The following is a 21,415-nucleotide window of genomic DNA, read 5'->3' as shown; positions in this document are numbered from 1 at the left end:
ATTGCCTGGCTCAGTCTGAGCCAGAGCAGTTTAAATTAATTCTCTCTCTCTCTTTCTTCCTTAATTCCTTCTCTCTATATTAATTAAAATCACCATAATTCCCAGCTGACTTGGGTTTTTTATTATTTGGGAATTTTCCCTGGCGACCAATTATTTAGATTTCAAGTCACAAAGCTAAAATTATCCTTTACAGCACTATCTTCCTCTCCTTCTTATAAGAGTATTCTTCCCCCCCTCCCCCACCCCTTCCCATGTATATCTTTGTGTGATGAAGATTATCCTATTTATTTTATTTCTTCAAGTATCTCTTGGTTACATTTTCGATTCCCTCCTCCCTTTTTCTTTTTTGCATATCATCTTATAGCACTTATTACCCCAATCTCTTCCTGTGAATGATTCCTTTAATTAATAAAAGTGAATATAATTTTTGAGAGTTACAAATAACATTTTCCTCATGTACTAATATAAATAATTTGATCTTATTGAAGCCCTTAAAGAAGAAACTTTGCATAAAAAAATTCCCCCCCCCCTTTCTAATTTACCTTTTCATGTTCCTCTTGATCTTTGTGTTTGGATATCAAACTTTCCACTTAGTTCTAAGGTCTTTTCTTTACAAATACTTGGAAATTTTCTATTTTGTTGGATGCCCATACTTTCCCCTGGAAGTATATAGTCAGTTTTGATGGATAGGTGATCCTTGGTTTAAGACCCAGTCCTCTTGCCTTTCTGAATATCATATTCCAAGCCTTGCGGTCCTTTAGTGTGGAAGCTGCCAGATCTCGTGTAATCCTGATTGGTGTTCCTTGATATCTGAATTGTCTCTTTTTGGCTTCTTGTAAAATTTTCTCCATAGCTTGGAAGCTCTTGAATTTGGCAATTACATTCCTGGGAGTTGTCTTTTGAGGATTTAGTGTAGCGGGTGTTCTATGAACTCTTTCAATATCTATTTTTCCCCCTTGTTCAAGAACATCAGGGCAGTTTTCTTGGATAATTTCTTGTAGTATGATGTCAAGATTTCTGTTTATTTCTGGGTTTTCAGGTAGACCAATGATTCTCAGATTGTCTCTTTGAGCTCTGTTTTCCTGATCCATCATCTTTTCAGGGAGATATTTTCTGTTTTCTTCTATTTTGTCTGTCTTTTGACTTTGCTATATTAATTCTTGGTGTTTTGCAAGATTGTTGGCTTCCAAATGCCTAATTCTGGTCTTTAAGGACTGGTTTTCCTTTTTGGTTTGGTCTATCCTGCTTTTCGTGGCTTCCAGCTGTTTCTCTAATTGGGAGTTCTTGTTCTTTAAACTGTATTTTCTTTTTGAACTATTTCCCACTTTTCTTGCCAGAATGTTTCCATTTTTTTGATAACCTCCAATTTAAATTCTTCAAGAGCTTGTGGACAATTTCCATATGGGGGGGGAGGAGAAGGTTTTGGTGCATTTATTGTATTTCCTCTTCTATTTCCTCTGTAGCTTGGATTTTTCCTCCTTAAAAATTATCCAGGGTCCACCCCTTCTTCTTATTTTTGTTGGTGTTGGGAAGTTGTTGTTCCTGGGCACTGTTTGCCATTACTGTGGTGGTTTTTCCTTTCCTTTCCTTTCCAGTTAGAAATCTGAGTGAGATGGGCAGGTTCTCTGTGTATGGAGCTAAGGAGCAAAGATTTTGGCTCAGTCCAGTTCTTGTGTCTCTGCAGCTTCAGCTGTTTGCAGCCCCCTCTCTGTGCTATCTCTCTGCTGGCGCCCACGGTCTGCGCTCCTCAGCCTGCTGGGGCCTCAGCTCTAGCTGCTCTTGGGGGTAGGTCCTCAGTGGTCTCAGTCAGCTGCCAAGGATCCAGAGGTGCCCCTCACTTGCTCCAGAGGTGCCTCTCTTGTTCACTCACTGATTCTAGCGCGTGCTGGCTCTAACTCTGGCTCCGTAGGTGGCGTGGGGGAGGGTGGATCAGCTTGTGTTTTAGTGGAAGCTTTTTCATCCCCTTATGGTGTGGAAATGCCCAAATCCCATGTACCTTCAATGCTGTGCCCTACTATAGAGTCCCTTCGTTCATATGAATTTGGGATTTTTTGGCTTTTTGAGGTAGTCTATATCGGTAAGTGGTAAGGAGAGGAAGAGTCCTGCATCTAGACTGCTGCCATGTTTACTTCTATTTCTTCTTTTTTAATCTTTAATCTTTTTAATTTTTAATCTGCCTGGTTCCTTCACTTCTGCCTACAAACATAACTAGGTTCTCCCTGCCCTTAAAACATAAACTCTCCTAGACCTTGCCATTTCTATTAATTTTCATCTTCTGTCCCTCTGCTCTTTCTAAGTCAAACTTCTTGAAAAAATTATCTCCACTCACTGCTTTTCTTCCCTTTCTTCTCCTCTCACTGTTTCACTCTATCATCTGGCTTCCAACCTCATCATGAAATTAAAACTGCTCTCCCATGACAGTCCTACAGACCACCTAGGACTACCACTTCTGGAATTAAATTTACTATTTAGGCTGAGTGCTAAGCACTCCTAAACTATGCACATTATCTGGAATGGATCCTCTCCTGGCAAAAATGGAAGTTCATCTGCATATTTGAAAATGGGGAAGAAATACTACAAATATGCTCTCCTTTCTTCCCTCTCTTTCATAAAGGCATCATCAAAAGATTCAGACTTTATTTCTTTGTCTGTTTTCAAACACAGGAAAAGGACTATGGAATAGAAGTGACCCTCTGATTAATAGGGCATTCATACTATGGAAAGTTTATACCCAGAAACAAAGAAAAGCACTCAGGTAATGGTATAGGAATGTTATACATTACCCTGCTAGGTGGTACCCCACCAATCTAAAACCAAGGGTTGTTGTGTGTGTGTGTGTTTTTTAAATTAATTAAATTAGAATATTTTTCCATGGTTACATGATTCACATTCTTTTCCTCCCCTTCTCCTTCCCTCCTCCTGGAGTTGACAAGTAATTCCACTGGGTTTTACATGTATCATTGTTCAAAACCTATTGAAACCGAAGGGTTTTTTTTAAGAGTGTGTCCAAGAGGGCCCAGCTGCAGCCCAACTTGAGACAACAATAGCACAGATGAAAGGTTTTGATCATGTGGTAAATCCTGACTAATTTATCTGTTCTGATGTTGAAGCATGAACTTGTGTAGCTAGAAGCTCTATGAAAGGGACAAAAGAATTCAATAAAACTAAAGCAATTTTTTCTCTACTTCCAGTGTCTGCTCTTAATTCTTATTTATTAATTATGCTCTTTAGGAGATGCTACTTATTTTACTAGGTCTAACATTATAGCTTAAGCAAGATGAATGGAACTCTATTACCTTGAGAGAGTTTGTGTCTCTTCCCACACCTACCCCAACTTTTTAAAACAGCCAGGGTAAGCTTATTCTCCCAATAGAATCCAGCCCAAGTTTTCAGTGAGAAACAAAAATCACTCTATGAGCTAAGTCTGACAGTTTCTCAGAAGAATGAAAGGGATCCAACATATTGCATAGCTTACCCTTCTTTTCCTCGATTATGGATAGCCAGTTCTTCACCAATGCCTTCTTCCTCCTTGAAGCTTTCCCAGTCCAGTTTAGATTTCTCTAGGGTACTCAACTTCTGTTTCTTGGCTCCAATTTTTCCCAAAAGGTTGCTCATGCCACTTGGTCTTTTCAGGCTAAAGAAAGAGTAAACACAAAGAAGGATCCAGTGAAGAAACTGAAGTCTCCTCATCAACTTAACTCAAACACTTGTATTAATATTTTATTTCATGGACAAAGAATTACATCTTGTTGGGTAGATTTCCTCCTAAGATAGATTTTCTTTTTTTTCCACTGAGACAATCTAACAAGATGGAGAAAGAAAATCACATTTTCTTAAAACTGATGTGCTTTAAATGGCTCTTTGTAGCATCAGGTTGGAACTCATATCAGAGTGGCAGCTATAAATGAGGAATAAGGGTGCAGGAGATACTTTTCGAGACAAACAATGCCAAATTACAACATTAAAAATATTTGCAAATATTTTAAAAAGGATCCTGAAATAATTTTGTTCTTGATATTGGTGAGGGCAAAGCCCTGAGTTTTTCCTTCAGGTGAGAGATATTGCTAATTCTGAAAGCAGTGAATGCTCAGCTTGTGTTCTATGTCCTAAAGATGCTATTATTTGCTGTAGGAGAGACACCAAATGTTTTAATTTGAATACTGGCAGGCAAGATGTTTTCTAGTCAAGTTAGAGCAAAGGGAAAAAAACCTAAAATACAATTAGATGGTAAAAATGAGAGAAATTTTGTAAGGTACTTGGCTTTGCAATTTCAGTATGTAAATTATTTTTCTACCACATAAGCCAAAAAAGACATATACCCAGAATCTAAGAATAACAGAAAGGCAAAAATTCCATAAAAGTTCTTCACAGGAAAACCAACCCAACCATACTGTGCTAAAGGCTGGGAATCCAAATACAAAAAATGGAAAGATGCTTGCTTTCAAGAAGCTTATTATTCTTCTGGGGGAGTGTACCTGTCTAAGTGTATACAAAATAAATAAGGAAGCAGTCAGAGAGGGAGGCAGCTACAGTGGGAGTGGGGACACGGAGGAAAACACTGGAAAAAGTCTCCAGGGATTCTATAAGATGGAGATCAGGAGTGCATCCCAGGCATGGTAAGTGCAAAGTCATGGACAAAGGAAGAACAGAGGGCTATGTGTTAGAGAGAGAGGACAGGGCCATTTGTATGGCCTGCAAGGTGCATGATGGAGTAAAGTATAAGGAGGTGGAAAGATAGAAAGGGGCTAGGTGGTAAAGTTGTTTGTTTTTTAAAACCCTTACCTGCCTTAGAATCAATACTAAGCATTGATTCTACCACAGAAAAGCAGTAAGGGTCAGGCAATTGGGGTTAAATTACCTGCCCAGGGTCACACAGCTAGGAAGTGTCTGGAGGCCAGACTTGAACCCAGAAAATGTCAAATGTAGGGCTTTGTATCTTAGCCTAGAGGAAATAGGGAACCACATTGTTACCCTTTTGGCAAACTCCCTCTATCCTAAAAGTTCTGCCAATTTATTTAGATTTTGGCATGGCCACTCTACTGAGTCCCATTCACACATAGTCTCTAGTTCCTCCAAAATCTTTATACTGTTACCCCTGCTAAGGAAGCTATAAACAAATTACTTTAGAAAGTCCAAGAAAAAATGCTTTTGCAACAGAGCAGAGAGAAGGATCCCAAGAAAGAGGGTAAAATAATCCTCTTTACCATACAAACTTCACCTGTGTGACTGCTTTTTGGGAAAGCTTCCAGATCTGTTTTCACTTGGTCCTTAACATGGTTTATGCTTCCTTAATTTGCAGGTCTCTAAAGAAAAATAACCTGCCATTTATTTGAAGCTAAATCAAGAAAGATGACAGGTTTATAGGATCAGCTGGGAGACTTACAATAGGAATGTCTCGTTGTGACAAAGAGATCAGCAGCTTTCTCTTAGAACATGGTACACTTGTCCCTTGGTTTCTAGGCACTCAGATTCTTCCTCCCTTCCCTTAAAGATAAGCTGCAGAAGGTGGGTTCCAGATATATGATTCCTAGCTCCCACTTGCATAACTTTCCATCTCAAGTTTCCAGGGGGATGGAGCATCAGTTTTTACATGTATTAAGTTCTGGCTGCTTTAGTCTCATAAAAGGATGATTGGGATAGTCAGATGTCGATGTGCTCTATCACATAAAGTTAATTTAAAAGATAGCCTTTAAGCATACTTCCCACTATGTATATTTCCCACTTTAAGCATACCACTCTGAGGTACCTGCCTAAAGAAAGCATCACTTGGATCTCATTTGCTCAAAAATTATAAATGAATCAAAAGGAATAAATCATTAATGTTTTGTTTTTTTTTACATAGATGCCAAACTCTCTGCTTCCAATGCCATTTGTTAGTAGGGAAAATTAATGGTAGTGGTGTATGGTATATGAAAAGTGAGCAAGGAATGAGAGATCTCAGACTCTTGGAGGACAGTCTCTTCTATTAAGAACCAGAGTAGAACCAAGGCATTATACCAACAAGACTGGTAACTTTTACTCAGTTAATACCTTGGACAAAATTGATTCTATTCATTGAGAGCTCCTCCCCAAATGTACATTTGAAATGATCTCCACATCACTTCCTGTCCTCTTCTTTGGCTTTTCTCCCTGCTTAGGCCAATCCCTCCCACTTGTGCTCTAGAACTTATCCCCTCCTGTCTTTTCTAGCAGTTTGGCTGCTCCTTCAACAGTCCTTCTTAGTCATTACATTTCAATCTCTTCTTATCCACTGACCTCCCTGGATTCCAGAAAACAAGCCCAGATGTCCATCCTTAAAAAAAATTTACTTGACCCTTCTATCTCTTCAGGTTATTATACTATATTTTCCCTTTTTTCAAAGTGAAACTACTAGAAAAAGCTGTCTAAGCAATATTGTAACAATGCAACTTTGAAAGACTTAGCTACTTGGTCTAAAATCAATACTCTCAGATATACAGATGATACCACTCTGATAACAGAAAGTGAAATAGAATTAAGAAGTCTCTCAAAGAAGGTAAAAGAGATGAGTGTAAAAGCTGGCTTGAAGCTTAACATAAAAAACAACCACAATCCTAAAATGTTGGCAATTGTCACTTCCTAGTAAATAGAGGGAGAAGAAATGGAAGCAATGTCAGATTTTATATTCCTGGATTCAATGATCACTGTAGTTGGTGACTGCAGATAATGAAATTTAAAATGCTTGCTCCATGGAAGGAAAGTTAGGGAAAATCTGGGAAGCATACTAAAAAGCAGAGATTGCTAACAAACGTTTGTATAGTCAAAGCTATGGTTTCTCCACGAGCCCTATATGGCTGTGAGAGCTGGACTATAAGGAAAGCTGAGCACTGCAGAATTGATGCATTTGAATTGTGGTGCTGGAGAAAACCTCTGGGAGTGCCTTGGACAGCAAAGAGATCAAATCAGTCAATATGCAAAGAAACTGAATCAGACCATTCACTGGAAGGACAAATACTGAAGCTGACACTTAAACACTTTGGCCACAGGATGAGAAGACAGGACTCATTGGAAAAGATCCTGATGTAAAAGTTGAAGGCAGGTGACAGTAGAGGATGAGATGGATGGAGAGTGTCATGGAAACATCAAACATGAACTTGGACAAACTTTAACAGAAGGGCCTGGTGTGCTGTGGTCAATGGGAGCTTATACAGAGTTGGACACGACTGAATGACTAAACAACAACACTTTGATTAATACAATGATCCAATATAAAGATCTAAAAGACTTGTGATGAAAAATGCTATCTTAGAGAAAGAACTTATGAACTCTGAGTGTACCTGAAGTATAATTTCTTAACTTTATTCTTTTTGCTTGAATTTTTGCAGCATGTCTAATATGGAAATAGGTTTTACATGATTAATGGTAAAAATAAATAATAAATTGAAAAAGAAAAGAAAAAAATACTCTGCTTGTTGCCCCCACTTTCCCACCTCCTACTCACTTCTCAACTGCTTACAATCTGGCTTCTATTCCCACCACATGACTGAATTGCTCTCTCTAAAGTCACCAAAGATCTTTTTTTCTTTCATTTTTGGTATTTTTTTGTAGTTACATCACATTGATTTTCAAGAATATTTTTCCCTCTTCCACTTTTAACAAAGAACTTAAAGAGTATGATAGTGTATACAATTTTCTTTTTGGTCTTTAAGAATCCTAACCACCAAAATAAAACAAACCACCAAACAAACAGAAACAACAGGGCCCTCTTAAAAGGTCTAGGAATTAAGAAAATGGTGGTAGTATTCCTTATTTGACAGAGTAAATATTTTTATTTTATTAGTCTGGTCTGTTTTTTTTTAAGTCCTATAGGCAAGGAAAATTATTTCTAACAACATTTATTTTAAAGAAATGTCATTATAATGAAAAACAAACCGAAAAGTTAATAGTTGCTCGTTCTAATAATTTTCCTCATCTATTTATCCAGGTTCCTCCCAATTTGCAGCATTACCGTGGACTAGCATAGGTGGAGGTTTCCAGCTGGAGTGCCCAGAGGGCAAAATTCAAGATGTGAGTCCTCCTTCCATCACCCCATCACTGGAGAGAGCTGAGGGAGGAAGTGCTTGCTTTGGGAGCAGGACAGAGGGGTGGGGTAATGATAGGTGCTAAAAACAATAACTTTATTGTTATAATAAGGACTATAAGGTTACTGAAAATGGTTGTTGGTTTTTTGTTTTTTTTTTGAACCCTTGCCACCTTCTGTCTTAAAATCAATACTATTGTATTGGTTCCAAGGCAGAAGAGTGGTAAGGGCTAGGCAATGGGGGTTAAGTGACTTGTCCAGGGTCACATGGCTAGGAAGTGTCTGAGGCTAGATTTGAACCCAGGACTTCCCTTCTCTAGGCCTGGCTCCCAACCCACTGAGCCACCCAGCTGCCCCCTGAAAATGATTGTTGATGAAGATTATAGAATATCCTTTTCCTAATTATTTTTAAATGAAAGGAGGCCAGTTTTATATACTAGACACATGGAATATTACAGCTAGAAGGGACTTTATAGGCTATCTAGTCCAATCCTTACTTTTGAAGGATAAGACTATTGACCAGAGATTAAATCACTTGCCCAAGGTCAAGCAACTATTTAACAGCAGAGTCAAATTTAGAGCCCAGCATTCCCAAGTCTCAAGTCTAGTATATTCTTTTCCCTGTTCAATAATGCTGCCTTCCCAGGTTGGCTTGATGTCAGGAGAGAGTGGGGATTCCCTCCAAGCTAGAAATTCTACAGTGGGCAGTTTGATAGTGGACTTGTTCCACTGAGGTGGAGTTTTCCTAACAAAAAAGATACTGTATACAAAGAGTACTTAAAAAACTATCTCTAAGAGTAGATATAACAAAGATAGGTACAAGTCATGGGTGGACATATAGATTAGATCACAAGAGACATTAGCATTTATTGATAACATGCCTTCCTCAAACACATGGCATCAGAAAAACCAATGAATTGATCAACTGATAGATGTAGACAGATAAAAGCATTTATTAAGCACACACTATGTGTTAGGCATTTACTAAGCACAGTGAGTACTAAACACAAGCAAAAAGTGTGATAGTTTCTGATCTCAGGGAACTTACATTCTAATGGAGGAATATAATGCATAAAGGAAGGGTGGGGAGATAGCTCTGTCAGAAACAGTCCTGGGAGTCATGGGCTGAACCAAGTTTGGAATAAGTATGTCTAGTGGGGGCTTCTTCAAATGGAGCTTCAGGGACAAACTCACTGCATTGCCAGAATGTTGGCCATGGGAGAGAATAGGCTCAGAAGGAGTCCCAAGAATCACATGCTGAACCAGGGCTGGGTATTGCATAACTCCCATGACCACTAAAATGTATATTATTTGGAACAAAAGTCCTTTGGCAAAGAAATCCAATCACCTTATAGTCATTCATAGAGGCAGTCATTCCTTTTTTTTGTAGCTCATATGAGGGAACACTGATTCACCCTGAGAATCAACATAATTTGCTACTCAATATAATAATTCTTTTTTTTTTTTAACCTTGCTTTCTGTCTTAGAATCAATACTGGGTATTGGTTTTAAGGCAGAAGAGTGGTAAGGGCTAGGTAATAGGGGTCAAATGACTTGCCCAGGAAGTGTCTGAGGCCAGATTTGAACCTAGGACCTCTTGTCTCTGGGCCTGTCTCTCAATCCACTGAGCCACCCAGCTGCCCCCTATAATGATTCTTGATGATGTTTTCTAGATAATGCATAGATGTATGAGAATAAAAAATAAAGCCCAAGTTAGAGAATATTCCCTACTTTCTATTTGAAAGATCTTAGGGTAACCCATTAAAAGCAGAGAGTTTAGAATACTATAGGAAATGAATTGAAAATCAATCAACTAACCAACTAACAAGTATCTAGTAAGCACCTATTATGTCAGGTCCTGGGACGCAAATTCAGAAGTCCAAAAGTCTTTGCCTAGTGAAAGTCAGCCCAGGAATGATGGGAAATTCTCAAGAATGAAATTCCAAAGATATAAAGGAAAACAATTGTAATGAAGGGAGGAAAGACAGGATTTGTATGAAGGGGACAATGCAGATGCATAGTAAACTCACCAACCAATCTAGATTAAAACAAATGTTCAAAGGAAGCAAGGCCAGGGAACAGAATGACTATTATCATTCTATAATTACAGTGTCAGGAACAGTGGAGCTCTAAATGAGCTGACACTGTCAAGGCAAAGTCAAGGAATACAGAAAGAGTTTTAAAAAATATTTCTATTGGGAGAAAGAAGGAGGATCAAATAAGGAAATAGGCCTTTTCTTGAGGTGGATAGGAAAATAACTAAGAACAGGGCGAAGGCAGAGCTGCCGAATTCTTAGGCTGTTCCTGTTTTCTCTGTAAAGCAAAATGACCTTTGTATGGAAAGTGACAGAACAAAAAGGACTAACTGGGAATTGATACCCAAGATAAGGAAGGCAAGAAAAGCATCCAGATGCCCTTAATGAATTCAAGTCATTTGGCACAGGTGACATCATCAGTTCCTGAAAAAAACTGGTAGATGGAATTACAGCCATTGCAGTATCTGAAAGGGAAGAAGTCCTCTAGAAGATTAGAAAAAGAGCAAATGAACCAATCTTAAAATAAGTGTAAAAAGAAGAGTGCTGCTAATAACCAGTGAGTTTGACTTTGACAAGTGTAAATTTCTAGAATGAAGAACATTGAGCAGAGGAAGCAGTTATGACAAAAAGCCAGCAGTTTTCATCAGGAGGACCTTATGACAGATTGACCCCATTTCCTTTTTTTTTACAGGATTATTAAACTAGGTAATGGAGAAAATGCGATGGATGGAGTTGACTCGGATTTCAGAAGAGTTTTTGATAAAATATTTCCTACTCTTCTTATTAAGGAGATGGAGATTCAGGGATAATATGATCATACTTAGGTAGATTCAGAATTGGGCTCAGTGAGGAGCTATTCAAAGGTTTGATGTCAGTACAGCAAAAAGTCTCCAGTGGAGTGATCCAAGGATTTGTGCTTGGCCTGATGCTGTTTAACACTTATTTCAATGACTTGCATAAAGGCATAGCTGACCTGCTTATCAGATATGCTGGAAGGATTACTTAATGCAGTGGATGACAGAGTGGGGTCCAAAAAGATCTTGGCAGGCTGGAGCTTTGGGATGTGTTTAGTAAAAAGAAATTTGATAGGGATCATACTTGGACACAAAAGAAGAATGCTTACTTGACAAGCATTAGATGAGGGAGGCATGGTTGGATAGAAGGTATTTCTGCAAGAAATCTGGGCTTTCAGTGATCCCAAGGCTTGACAGTCATCAGCGATGTGGTATGACAGCCAAAAGAACTAACATGATCTTGGGCTGCTTTCAGAGGGCCAGAGCTCTGGGTTTGAAGGTAGAGGATCTGAATTCAAGGCCCTGCTAAGTCATTTACTGAATGTATGACCTTAGGCAAGTTACTTAAACTCTAAGGCTTCTGTCTCTTCATCTGCAAAATTCCAGCTCTAGTTTGTGAGAAGGACTTTGGCATATTACTATATGGTCCTTCAACTAAGCATATATTAGGGGAAATGCATAAAAGGCTTCAGAAATGCTGATGTTCCAATCCAGAATGCTCCAGGAAGAGGATGAGCAATGGAATTATTATCAGTTAAGCCTCAGGTCTCAAGGAAGTGATCTGATGTCTTAGTTCCAAAGAAAGAAATACATTGTTAGGTCTGATTATCTTCTATGTATCTGCTATCAGAATCTTAAATCTCTTAAATTTCTGGGGGAAAATCAAGCAAAGGTTCAGAGTACCCAAGAGTACCCAAGTAAATGATAACAAATAGAGGACATTAACATTTACTCAGTGAGCTGTTTGAAATAATATGCCCTGTCTATTTGAAAAGCAAGAAAAGGGGATGAAGTAATTGTATTTAATGTCAACCAGAGAAATGATTACTCCTTTGGCAGTCATTAATAGCTCTATTTAGTCTATCTTTTATTATTCATCAATATAATGGGGATAAAAAATGAATTTCAGAGCAAAAGTCCATCTGCAGCTAGATATCCTCCACTTAATAATAATAATCTTCAGTATTTGTGGATGTAAAAACCAAGATTGAACAATTGATGGATTCTCCATGAGGTAGTCTTTTGATCCTGAGCACAGGAACTTGAGCACCAAATTGGGTCATTTTGGAAGGATATGGGAATCAGAATTAAGGATTTGAAAATTATAGGTTGCTACAATGAATATGGGTTATAGTATGGTTGTGAGACAGGGACACAATAATAACTAAGGAATTGAAAACGACTATCATACAGAGGGTATTAGAGAAGCATATGATGGGTGTAAAGAGAATATACTGTATAACCAATGAGAACCTTTGAAAAATAGGCATAAAAAATGACCTTAGAGAAATGAATGACAGGAGGAAAAATGAACTGGTTACATGGCAAGGGCAAGGGATGTATTGTGGTTCCTATGAATGAAGGTAATGTCCTAATGGAGGAGGTCACAGATTCAGGGAAGTATTGGAGCATTTACAATGAATATTTTTAAATGGTTTTGAAAGAGAATTCTTTTTCTTCCATCATATACAACCAGACAAGATTCTCTCTACTGATTTGTTGCCTTTGTTGTGTACATTTGTTACTTCCTAAGGACAGTATGACCTGGCTTGGGGAATGGAGTTATATAACAAAGAAGCAGACATGAAGGAAGTACAAATGCCTGTTAAAAGGTCCTAAAGTAGGAGTTGAAGCTCCAAATGTGAGACAGTCAGCAAAGGGTCTGAGAGAACAAAGAGGATAGAAGAAATACGATGATGGGAATATTAGCTTAGTGGCATGTATTATGTAGGAACATATCTGAAATACAGATCCTTTGTACAATTCTAAAAGCACCCATAGCAATTTACGTTTTCATGAGAGGTTCATGGAGGCACCTGGCATGTAAGTCAAATAAAGTCACCAATAATGGAAAATGTTTTCCCACAATGAGACTTGTTCACAATTTACTCCCTGCCCTCATCCCACTCCAATCTGGCTTTGACATACTCTGGTCTGCCCTCACTCTAGTTTCTTTCTTTATTGTATTCTCCCTCGGTAAGAATGGAAAGGTTGGTTTTTCCTTCTCAAGTATTAAGTGTGGACCACTAAGCAGAAATGATTTAATGAATCATTTATATAGATGTGTGATAATAAATAAAATAAATTAATAATATTATTTATTATATATATTATGTACAATATATTAAAAATAAACACATAAAATAAATAAAATAAAGACAGTGACTGTCTTTCAAAAAAAAAGAAAAAGCCCTCCTCTTCATAGGCCAATTTAGTTTGGGAAATCTTTGTGATCAGATTCAGCTGAAGGATACAATTTATTGCCCTAAAAATGAGACATTTACATTTCTAAGACTAGCTCTCAAAAGTTAGTAAATACAGCTTCTAACAGAGCCCACAATGGCATTTTTCTAATACAAAGCACATGAGTAAGCAAACCTAAGGAGTCCACAAGAAGATCCTGCTTATCCTTTTCTGCCATTTGTCCCATCTGGGATCCCCCAAGAGCACAGAGAATGGTTGCAGTAGTAACAAAGAGCAGAAGGGATTTGGGACTAGAAGATGACTTGCACCAAGGACCCCAACACTCTTGGACCTTTATAGGAGAAATTTGGAGTGTTGTTCATTGCAGTGCTACCAAACAAGTGAACTCCCTAGCAAGCCTACAAGTATTTGCTTACAAGAAAAAATGTACAACTATATTGAATTAAATTCTGCCTAGAGGAAACTTTCTCATATAATCTTGAACAATGAACAAAATCTTTCAACTGGAAACTAACCTGAGAAGCACTGCATACAATAAAGAAAATAACTTACCCCTCCCAAAGCTTTTTCAGTCCTTCTGGCTAAATGTGGAGTTAGAAGCTGGCATATTTTCTTAAGCTCCCACTCTCTGGCTATCTTTTGATTCCAGGTTGGAATCCTATCATCTCATTAAAAAAGTCAGAAAATATTAAAATAAAACAAATGTAAAATAGCTGGAAGTCTGGTTGAGACAAAGGGTTGTTAGTATTCCACCTGGTCCCAGCAGAACACTTTGATGTAAAACAGGCTGAGGCTATCCTCCAGCCATTGTCATCAACTCCCTACCTCAGAAGCCTGACCCTACCTCTGGATCTGCAGCTTTCACTTTTTTTTTTTTTTAAATGAGAGACCCTGCCTCCACACCACTTTCTGATCAAGTCCTTTGGTCTCTAACCATGATCCTCACTCCCATCCACTAGAACTTTGCATTCCTTCCCCTTGGTCCCTTTGGCTTTGATACAATGTTCTCTCTTGCTAGGAACTAGACTTCTAATGTTATTTGCTAGCCATCTGCCCACCATGTTGTGCTTATACCTTTATGTGTAGTCTTTCTCTTAGAACAGAAGTTTCTTGAGAAAGGAACTATACTGTTTACTCATATTTGTATCCCTAGTGCTACTGTAAGTGCTTAATAAATGCTTATAAAATTATAGTTTTTTAAAATTAAATTTTATTTTATTTTCAGTTCTGAATTTTCTCTCTTTCATCTTCCCTTCCCCATCCATTGAGAAGGCAAGAAAAACAAACCTGTTACAAACATGTATAGTCAAGCAAAATAAATCCCCCCATTGGCCATTTGAGGAAGGAAGGAAAGAAGGAAGGAAGGAAAAACAGAAGGAAGGAATACATACTTCAATCTGTACTTTGAGATCTTTATCTTGAAGTGTTTCATCATGAGTGCTTTGGCCATTGTGTTAACCAGAAATTTCTAAATTATTTTAAGTTATTTATCTTTACAATATTATACTTTGCACCAGTACAGACATGTTTCTTGGGTTTCTCTCTTTCTTTCTCAATCCTTACCTGCCATCATAGAATCAATACTATCTAATGGTTCCAAGGCAGAAGAGTACAAAGGGGTAGGCAATAGGGGTTAAGTGACTTGCCAAGGGTCACAGCTAGGAAGTCGTCTAAGGTCACATTTGAACCCGGGACCTCCCATCTCTAGGCCTGCTTCTCAATCTACTGAGCCATCTAGCTTATCCCATTTCCGAGGTTTCTTGAAAACCCAGCCCTTCTCACAGAATAGTAGAATTCCATCACTTGTTCAGCCATTTTCCTATGTATTGACACCGCCTGTTTCTAACTCTTTGCCACCACAAAAAAAGCACTAGTATTTATTTTGCAAAGCTAACTATACCCCCTCATCACTATACACATAAAGTCCCAATTGCAGGATACAAGCGTGAAACAGCTGTAGTCTCTGACAATCTGAAATAATGGTTTCTAAGGTGGCAAAGGCTTCTTGTTCCTTATATCAGATGGGGCTGAAGTGGCAGTGAAGTCATTTTCCAGCACTTGCAGCTCTTGCTGGGCCTCTGACACTAAGTCCCATTTGTGCTGGCATCTGTGATATCACTTGCTTGCTGTGTCGCCAGGGCAGCTGTGACCTTGGCTTTTCAACAGCCACAACTTTGCCAACACCAAGAAGCAATTTAATGAGGCTCAGACACTAGTTCACTCCTCCCTTCCAGGGGCATATCTGACCTCTTTAGCAGAAGTTAGAGTGAACTAGCAGCAGGCATTTTCCTTTGGAGACTAGTGTCCACATAATCCAGATCTGTGGAACCGTTTGGAATGGAATTCATTGCATAAAAAGGACAAAAGAAATGATTACTTTGTTAGAGCTATGCAGAGGATTTCAACAAACAGAAATATTTGTTCTTACATAGCCTGGTGAAGAAAGCAGAAGACTTTTTTTTTTACTGCAGGAAATGGTTTTCATAGAATCTAACCACAACTGGGCAATCTGCAGCCACCACATAGTTTCTATTTAATAAATGGACAATTTTTTTTGTCCATTGCATCACAGACCACCAAAAGCCCTCCCACTCCCTTTTCCTAAAAAGAAAGAGTCTGTGTATGTCTCAGACATTAGATTATCCTTCCCAAATCACCACAAAAAGAGGAACTTTATGCAGAGTGCAGGTAATTCAGTTATTTTTCCATGGTAGGAGAAACAGGGCTCATTCAATAGTTTTCTAATACCTGTTATCTTTACAACAAATGAAGGATGGTGGTCAAGGTCTTCCTTCCCTTGAAAAAAATCACATTTTGGAGAACACAAATAGGACATGTGGTTCTGGGAGAGAGGGTGATCCAAAAAAGAACAAAAGAGTGGAGTGGAACCTAGTTGGTTTGAAGTTTCTTCCATTAGAATTGGGGCTGGGAAAATGGATCTTTGGAAGGTGAAGCAAATTTCTGGATAATGAAAAGGCTGTTTTAGTATCACTGGCCAACAGATCAAAAGTCTGATGAAATGAAGTTGGCTGTGCCTTGTTGGAATAAAAACTACAAGCAAGACCACTAAAAGATGTGAGGCGTGGACTACCAGTTTTCCCTAACAAACTAGCCATTTATAATGAGGGGGAAAAAAAAAAACAGGTATACACATATCTTGCCTGTTCTGGGAGCAGGGATACGTCAAACAACTTGGGAAAGTGGGCCTAGGTCTTACACCTGTACATCTCTGACATCTGACATCTCAAAGTCAACCAGAAGAGGAAGTGAGAATTTAATGTGGTTTTGAGAGCACACTCTTAACCCCAACTGGGGTGGTGGAGTAGAGAATGAAGTGAAGGCCAACACCTTATCATTTAGCTTCATGTGGCTCAGGCCAATTTTGTGACTCTAAGACACATTCTCTGCCAGTTTCATCACCAATCTGGCCCAGAAAGAAAGATGTGCATTGAAATACTGCTTTTATTTTGGCTAAATTCCAAATCAAAGGGGAAATGAGCACCCATGCAAGAATAAAATCTACATAGCTACACCAATGAATAATTTCTCTCAAAAGAGTTATGACAATGAAAATAGGAATTTAAATTTAAAATGTGATGAACCATTATATGCAGGGCTGCAGGTTTATATTCTTACTTTTAATGCTGAACTGGAAATTTGGGCTGGCCAATAACTTCTGGATTTGCTGTACTTCCCTTATAACTTCTAATTTAATAATTCTAATATTCAAGGATGATATTTTTTCTGATAAGAAATAAACTTTCATGTTTTCTACATTAGTAGGAAAATTCCAGTCACCATTATTAGGTGAAAGTTTTATTTTATTTTTCTTTTCTTTTTAAACTTCCAATTTGAAAGGATAATCTCCAAGATGAATGGAAAAATTAAAGTCTTTTTAAAAATTAATTAACCCAAGGGCAGCTGGGTAGCTCAGTGGATTGAGAGCCAGGCCCAGAGATGGGAGGTCCTGGGTTCAAATGGCCTCAGACACTTCTCAGCTGTGTGACCCTGGGCAAGTCACTTGACCCCTATTGCCCAGTCCTTACTACTCTTCTGCCTTGGAGCCAATAGTATTGGCTCCAAGACAGAAGGTAAGGGTTTAAAAAAAATTAATTAACCCACTAGTGGATTTATTATAATAATTATGACTATAATTTATTATTTTATAAATAGTAATATAATTATGAAAATATTATATTATAATAAGAGTTGCCATTTGTATGGTTTTTTAAAGTTTACAAATATGCTTTACAGCCATTCATCTCAATTGATCCTTATAACAACTCTGTGAATAGACATTATAACATTATTCCCATTTTAAAGAAGAAAATGAGGTTCAGAAAGAATAAATAACTTAATAATGGTATGTTAATGAGTACTGGGTGCCAAAGTAGAATCAGGCTCCCTCGACTACAAATCTAGAAATCAATTCCCTATATCATAGTGGAGGCAGGTGGATGGAACCATAATGCAGAGTATCTGGAGTCAAGAATATCTCAGTTCAAATCTGGCCTCTAAAACTTACTAGTTCTGTGACCCTGGGAAAATCACTTTAACCTCTATTTGCCTCAAATTTTGACTCTGTAAAGTGGAAACAATAACAGCACCTGACTCCCAGGGTTGTTGTGAAGATCAAATGAGATAACAACTGTAACAAAACAGCCCAGTGCCTGGCACACAATAGGTTTATTCCCTCCCTTCATTCCTATACCATGATGCTTAATTTATAGATTCATTAATCCATTTTGTCCCCTTGTTTGTTTTTCTGGAGAAAATTCACTGTGTTAGGGCCTAACCTTTAATTTCAGGTTTTAAAATTTTTCTTTTAAAAGATAACCCAAAGTTTATTTTCCTGGGATCATGGAGAGATCTGTGCATCCTGAAGTTTTAAGAAACCTTAAGTAGCAATAACCTTTTATGTGTCCTGAATCAATCTCTTGGTTGTTTCCCATCATCTACACTTAGTCAAATTCTCTATACATGGTATTCTACACCTCAGAACCAGAGTGGCAAGAGCTTTTACTCATCTGCTCAGTTGGTAGAAATCCAAAGAAACCGTGCCATTTTTCAGAATGTTATTGCCTACAAAATTACTTAATCTTCAACAAAATCACTCTGAACAGAAATTGGGGATATCAGGGTTGATAGGTCTTACCTATATGTAGATTTTAGGTAGTATCTACCTTTTTATGAATAGAAACACAAAGATGGATTGCCTTTAACAATAAAAGAGAAGGTTTCATGTATAAGGAAGGAGAAATAAGGCTTGGACATGGGCTTTGAGATACTTTGTAAGAGGAACAGAAAGAATATCAAACAGAAAGAAGATTAAATAGCTGGAAAGGTAGGTTGAGGGTAGAGCTAGATGGCTCAGTAGATTGAGAGACAGGAGGTCCTGGATTCAAATGTGCCCTCACACACTTCCTAGTTGTGTGACCCTGGCAAGTCACTTACATCATAGTCTAGCCCTTATAGCTCTTCTGCCTTGGAACCAATACTTAATGTTGATTCCAATACAGAAAGTAAGGGTTTAAAAAAAAAGAAAAAGAAAAACAAAGGTAAGATGGGGTCACGTTAAGAAGGGCTCAATGGAGACTTTATTATTTGATCCTAGCAGGAACAGAGAGTCACTGGAGATGTAGGTAGGGATGTGATACAGTCCAACCTTGTATTTTAGGAAAATCAATTTAATATTAGTGTCAAAGACTGGAGAGGGGAACACTCCAAGTAGGGAGAACAATGGTAACAATCTAGATGAGAGGGACCTGGGATGGTGGGAGTACAAATTTGAGGGATGTGGTAAAGTATGAACATGATTTGAGTGAGAGTGATAAATTAAGGATGAAACTGATGTTTTGAACATGTGTTACTAGAAAAATGGCAGTACCATTAACACCATTATTCAGAATGGAAGTGTTTTTTAGGGAAGAAGATAATCATTTTTATTTTAGATTTGTTAAGTTTGAGAGTCCTACTGGGCATCTAGTTTGAAAGAAATCAAAGAAAAAGGAAAAAACCTATATGTACAAAAATATTTATAGCAGTTATTTTTGTGGTGGTGAAGAATTGGAAATTGGGGGATACTTATCAATTGGGGAATGGCTGAACAAATTGTGGTATATAATTGTGATGGAATACTATTGTGCTATAAGAAATGATGAGCAGGATGGTTTCAGAAAAAACTGGGAAAGCTTATATGAATTGATGAGTAGTGAAATGAGCAGACCCAGGAGAACACTGTACCTAGTGATAATAATATTGTAAGGATGATCAACTAAGTAAGACATTGCTACTCTGATCAAGGCAATGATCCAAGACAATTCCAAAGGATTCATGATGAAAAATGGGTCCACTTCTAGAGAACTAATAAACTCTGAAAAAAGGTCTTCCATTTTCAGCAGATTGAACAACAGGGAAGTAAGAGAATATGAGGGAACATCCATCTGTATTTTGAAACTGAGATGAAGAAAAAGACCCTTACTCCTGGGACAAAGAGGAAGAATGGCCTGATGGCAGGTAACTGCTATCCAGATCTGGCCTAGGTTATCAATTTAGATAGGGTAAATTTGCAAAGAGAAGATGTGGTTGAGTGATAATGGTATAGAGATCATGTGAAAATAGCAATGGCTTGGTTCAAGTCCTGCCTCTGATCCTTCTACCTGGGTGACCATGGGCAAGTCATTTAACTTTTCCAGGCCTCAGCAACCATTGAGTAACCTCAGCAACAATTAGGGAAATTAAAACCACCTCACACAGATAGAAACTGGCTAATTTGACAAAAAAGGAAAAGACCAAATGCTGAAGAAGCTGGGGGAAACAGTAGTCACACAAAGAGCAAGAGCTCACTGGAGAGAGCCCTGGGGTTGGGAGATCTGGGCTTAAATGGGGCCTCATATTCTTACTAGTCCTATTACTGCTTTAGATTCTTTATCTGTAAATTGGAGATAATAACATCCCCTACCTCCAAGAGTTGTTGTGAAGATCAGATGAGATAATAATGGTAAAGTGCTTAGCACAGTTCCTGGCATATAAGAAGTACCATATAAATGCTAACAATTATTACCATGAAAACAGATACTTTAATGTATTGTTAGGGAAGTTATGAACCAGCAGTTTTGAACGATGCCCAAAAAGATATTAGATTGTGACCCAGCAATTCTACTACTAGGTCTATACCCTAAAAAGATCATAGAAGGAAGAAATGGATTCATCTGGGCAAAAATACTTATAGTAGCTCTTTTAGTGCTGGTAAAGAATTGTAATCTGAAGGAAGGCCTATAAACTGGGGAATGGAAGAACAAGTTGTGATATGTAAAAGTAATAGAATACCTCTGTGCTGTAGGAAATGATGGAGGGGATGGCTTCAGAAATACCTGGAAAGACTTGTATAAACTGATAAAAAGTAAAGTGAACAGAACTAAAAGAGCAATTTGTACATCATAAAGATAATCAACTCTAAAAGTCTTAGGAACTCTATTCAACACAATAGCCAAACATGATTCCAAAGGATTCATGATTAACATGCTATTCACTCCAGATCGAGTTGATAGATTCAGTAAGGATGGAAGCATATTCTTTTCTTTTTTGACACTGCTAGTTCAGAAACATATTTTGCCTTACTAACCACATTTATAACAGGCTTTGTTTTTCTTGTGTTCTCAAAGAGTAAGTGTGGGAGAGAATTTGGGACCAAAAAATAAAATAAAATAGTGGGACTAGATGGCCTGAGGACCTTTCCAACTCTAAATCTATAATCCTAAATGATGGAGCCTAAATTCCAGAGAGTATAGTAGGAGATCAGGTGGAACTAATGTCATTAGAGAGGTAGGATTGAGAGGGATGAAGATGAGAAAATAAATGGTGTGGATTAGGGAAGGGAGCTCTTTATTCATAGGCATTCGGAAATTCAGTATCATTGGAACTGGGAGAATAACAGGAAATGGAAGGTTTCTAACCATATAGAAAGGGTAGAGAAACTGTGACAACTCAATGACCATTGCTAAGGATACTCACAACCTCCAGAAGCCTGGCTTAATAATATTAGTTAAAAAAAACAACTTTAAATGAAAAGGGTTTCCCAGAAGGGACCTTCAGTCCTTCCAAATTCTGAACAATTATTTACT

General features: G+C 38.0%; 1 protein-coding gene across 2 annotated transcripts in view; it reads right to left on the bottom strand.

The window, feature by feature from the left end:
• Window positions 1-21,415, bottom strand: part of CFDP1 (craniofacial development protein 1) — a 155,861-nt gene that overhangs the window by 20,821 nt on the left and 113,625 nt on the right. For both annotated transcript variants that reach the window (XM_007477399.3, XM_001367608.4), the window contains one exon: window positions 3,476-3,634. In XM_007477399.3, coding sequence (XP_007477461.1) covers window positions 3,476-3,634 — 159 coding nt within the window. The remainder of the gene's footprint in view (window positions 1-3,475; window positions 3,635-21,415) is intronic.

This window comes from Monodelphis domestica, chromosome 1 (assembly GCF_027887165.1).
Source record: "Monodelphis domestica isolate mMonDom1 chromosome 1, mMonDom1.pri, whole genome shotgun sequence".
NCBI classification, from domain to species: domain Eukaryota; kingdom Metazoa; phylum Chordata; class Mammalia; order Didelphimorphia; family Didelphidae; genus Monodelphis; species Monodelphis domestica.
This window is presented reverse-complemented; position numbering and strand designations above follow the sequence as displayed.